This window comes from Neophocaena asiaeorientalis, unplaced genomic scaffold, assembly GCF_003031525.2.
Source record: "Neophocaena asiaeorientalis asiaeorientalis breed wild unplaced genomic scaffold, Neophocaena_asiaeorientalis_V1.1 scaffold812, whole genome shotgun sequence".
In the NCBI taxonomy this organism is placed as follows: domain Eukaryota; kingdom Metazoa; phylum Chordata; class Mammalia; order Artiodactyla; family Phocoenidae; genus Neophocaena; species Neophocaena asiaeorientalis.
The window spans coordinates 152,786-157,286 of record NW_020172176.1 but is presented as its reverse complement, the minus strand read 5'-3'; the positions used below and the strand labels follow the sequence as shown (position 1 = coordinate 157,286).

Genomic DNA, 4,501 nt, shown 5'->3' with positions numbered 1-4,501 from the left:
ACTGTTAAAAATGCAAGCAGAAGGGCTTGATAACGACATCCAGAAGGTTGGGAGGAAGAGCTAAGGGGTTAGGTCAATTCTAACTGTGGGAGGGAGGAATTAATCTATTATACAGTGGTTTTGCATGTCAGCAAATTTACCATGTTGGAATTTTGACATTTTCCAGAAATACTCGACAAGAAAGCAAAGAGATATTTCTGCAAACAATGAAATTAAAAACCCTGATAGGGGCTTCCCTGGTGGCGCAGTGGTTGAGAGTCCGTCTGCCGATGCAGGGGACGCGGGTTCGTGCCCCGGTCCGGGAAGATCCCACATGCCGCGGAGCGGCTGGGCCCGTGAGCCATGGCCGCTGAGCCTGCGCGTCCGGAGCCTGTGCTCCACAACGGGAGAGGCCACAACAGCAAGAGGCCCACGTACCGCAAAAAAACCCAAAAAACAAAAACAAAAAAACCCCCCAAAAAACCCTGATCAACCATTTGTGACTAAGCCTTGAAAGATGACAATAACGAAATAAAATCTGCCTTAGATTTGTCAAAGTAGCCTTATTAACATTCTCCAAGAAGATTTCCTGCTTTCATCATTATACTCAGTCCTTGAGCGTTTATAACAGTAGGAAAACACAATAGCAAGAAGAGAGTCATAACTCTACACCCTATTTTCATCTCGGACAGCTCAACTTCTCTTAGGTATTGTTTGTTCTCTGCTGTTAAAATAATTTTGTGAGTTCGTGAATGTACTCTAGGCAATAAACTTCTGTGAGTGTTCATTTGCTATGTCATTCATTCACCCATTCATTCAGCAAAGACGCACTGCACACTTACTGTGTACCTGGCCTTGTTACAGGTCCTCAAAATACGGTGATGAGTAAAGAGGCAAAGCCCTCCCCCTCCTCCAGCTCTCAGGCTGACAGACAGGTGATAAATTGGTAATCCCACCAATGATTAGTTAGCTCTTTATACTGTGACACTTGTTCTCAAGAAAAAGTGTAGGATGCTAAGAAGTGACATAACGAGATCAAATGGTGGGTTAGAGCGTATTTCACACTTGAAATCCAATCACTAATTCTATATATATTTTGGAGAATCCTTACGTAAATCTCCATGCAAAGGTTTTCCCTTTAGTGGATCCAGATATAACTGAGGAATAGTTTCTGTCACTAGCCACCTCGCCACCTGACAAGAATGCCTGCTGCTGTCCCGAATAGCGCATCAATTCCAGGCAACTCATCCTTAGTGTGCATCGGGCAGCCAGAATGAAGAAGGCTTCCATCAGCACCACTCCTAATCGTGGTCATCTAAACACACCATGTTTTTCTTCTGAGCGCACACGCACACGCACACACCCACACACACATGCAGAAAGAACGGATCGTGGGAAGAGCTCGGTCTAAACTGTGTGATCCTGAATTAAATTTCTTAATCTCTCTAAGCCCTAGAAGAAGTGGGTGAAAGGGGCCTGTCTCCCAGCCGGCTGGCGGATTCAATGAGACAACGTTGATGCAAACGTTCTGCAATTCTGCACAGGTGAGAGGCCCAAGAAATGTTATTACTATGCTAACTTTCTTCCCGCTAATCTTACTGTGAAATGTTAAATGTTCAATAGTATCTTATGTGACTATTACAAATAAAACCAACCAACCAAGCAAACAGAAAACATACTTCTTTTGAAAACCCCTTTTGTCTTGACAAAAAAAGAAAGACATTATGAGGAGACGCTTATTTCAGTTAGTTTCAATAATATGAACAAATAACGTTTCTTCAGCTTCATCCAACTAAAAATTATTTTCATTTGGCTTCATTTTTGAATTGCTGGGTTCCTTACTTCTTTCTGTTGGCACCAACAGAGGGAAAATAACATTTTAATTTTCTTTTAGCCAACAAATGAATTCTTTTCTCAAAGGATGGTTTGCCTTTTCTGAAGCCGTCATGAACACAGATACCTGCCTGGTCATAGGAGCCTATTCCTGAAGCTCTCATATCAAACTTCTTTTGCAAGAATGCTGCACAGTGCAGAAGGAAACTGAGGGGTACAGTCCCCACGTGGAAAATGAATTGGGGAATCAATGGTACCTTGGAAAAGTAATATGAATTATTTATTTTTGAGAAAGTAAAGCTATAAACATAGTATTTTAAAAGAAGAGATATTAATGGCATTACTCATATCGCATTTCAGTAAAAACGGGTGCTGTACAATTGTTTTCTATTTATGATCACTTACTGATCAGGTACTCTCCGAATCTCCTACATTGACAGTGTCAGTAAGATGTTTATAAATTAGTTTCACTTGGCTGTACATGCTGTGGGCACGTCCAGATGTTTTGCTTTCAGTTGTATGATCCTAACTCTTTCACAACCTTTCTGAGATTCTGAGTTGTTGCCTTTTACTTCCTGGGACTCAATTATACTATAATAGGTGGGAGGGTACAGAAAAGATATTCAGAAATGAGTTTGAACTTTGCACGATGTAATTCAACTAAACGTCAGGTGAAACGTACAATATCATCTTCACTTTTCACTTACTTGTCTCACTCTCTTTTTTGAGCTTCCAACTCGGAATATCCCCACTGTCTGGAGGCCTGCAAATAAGCAAACAAAATCATCAATCCTGTTTTGTGGCTTGAAACTGGAGGAAATCAAAATAGATATAAAAGGGAATGCCAGCACCACGCTGCAACATGCAGGGCAGTATAGTAACCTGACAGTGTGCACTAATGCTTATTTATCCCGCACTAGATTCACCAGGTACCTAGAGGTTAGCCCTGAAAGTACCAGGATCATTTCACGTTAAATGTTTCTGATGAAAAAATTTTCTTGCATTATTATGTATTTCCACACTTTCTCCATATGAAAAAAATAATGTAACATTTTCTTCATCATTCAGAATAAACATGAATTTTCTATGAATTTCCAGCCCTTTATCAATTTTAAAATAGACATTTCTTGCTTTACTGATCATAATTAAAACATGTACTTATTAAAGAAAATCTATAAGGTGCAGAAAAATGTAAAAAATAATATACTTTAAAAAACACCTGATGCAGAAGTAATGACTTAATATTTGGGCTTATTTCTGTCCAGTCTTTTCTCCATGAAAAAAAAATATGGGGGGTAGAATGCTGCTGCTTTTACTCAATATTATGCCACAAGAATTTTTTATGCCAGTAAAAATTCTGTGTCAATGTCATTTAAAACGGATGCAAAATACTCTATTGCATGAATGTGTCACAATTCACTTCATATTCTCCTCTGAATGACAATATAGCTCCCCGCAACATATATGCACTTGTTTTGATACCATAACTAGCCCTATTAGGAACAACTTTGTACATAGGTCTCAGTTTACATTTCTGATTCTCTTAAGATCACGTCCTAGAAGTGGGATTATGGGGCCAACGTGTGAAAAAGAGTTATCCAGCCCCAAATGTCAGTAGTGCCAAGGTTGAGAAACCTTTGCTCTAAAAAATTAGGTCTCTAATTTAGAGACCATAATCTACCACCAGTTAGACATTTCAACAATAGTTCCTTAATATCATTAAATATCCAGTCAACGTTCACATAAGGTTCACAAACTGTGATAGGCCGGCGAGCCTTGTAGTCTCTTAATGCGTTTGTTTCCCCCTCTCTGTTTATATGATTTCCTCGTAATTGGTTTGAGGAAGAAATAGCATTGACTTCCCACTGTAGATTTTCCCACTGCCTGGATGTAGACACTCTGTGGTGTCATTTATGTGTTCCTTTCTCCCCTTTATTTCCTCTAAAGAGATAGTTAGAGCCAGAGTTTTCTCTGATTCAGGTTTGGATTTGGGGGCAAGAAGACTTCACAAGAGGCATTGTGCACTTCCTTAAGGTGGCACAGAGGGTCTGAATGACTCTCCTTTCCTATGCAAGCCATTAGTCACTGCCACTGATGATTATTGTCTACGTTTATTGTTTCATTGGTGGCTCACCTTCTCTTCATTTGGGGTAATCAGTTACAAGGGTGATGCCAGACTGTAGCTGCCAGGGGTGGCTTGTAGCCACATGAAGAGAGCTGGTGTGAGAGTCCACAGACCATGAAACATAGTCAACACTCCAGCAATCAGACTCATGCTCTCATGGCATCATTTGCCTCCTGAATCTACCTGTTCCTGAATCTAGATATAATATTCATACTTCCAGTATGTAAATGGGAATTTGGGGGGCTGCTTTGCTTAATCTGCTTTTACCTGGGTTCTTCTCTCTTGCCACGAAAAGAGTTCTGACGAGTCCAATATATAATGATATTGGAAAGAACTGAAATCTTTACAACATTATTTCTTTCCATCCAGAAACAAAGTAGATATCTTCATTTATTTCTTAATTTCTTAATATTTCTTGGTAAAGCTTTGCAGTTTTTGTCACAGAAGTTTCTTACTTCTTATTACAGATATTCTACGTAACTATACGTTTGATATTAATATACATGAATTATTTTATTGTTATAGTACATAACCTATTATTGCTCTTATATAAGACATGGATAT

General features: G+C 39.3%; 1 protein-coding gene across 2 annotated transcripts in view; it reads right to left on the bottom strand.

The window, feature by feature from the left end:
• ARHGAP6 (Rho GTPase activating protein 6) overlaps positions 1–4,501 on the bottom strand; it is an 83,369-nt gene that overhangs the window by 38,718 nt on the left and 40,150 nt on the right. For both annotated transcript variants that reach the window (XM_024756969.1, XM_024756975.1), the window contains exon 5: positions 2,520–2,575. In XM_024756969.1, the coding sequence (XP_024612737.1) occupies positions 2,520–2,575 (56 nt within the window). The remainder of the gene's footprint in view (positions 1–2,519; positions 2,576–4,501) is intronic.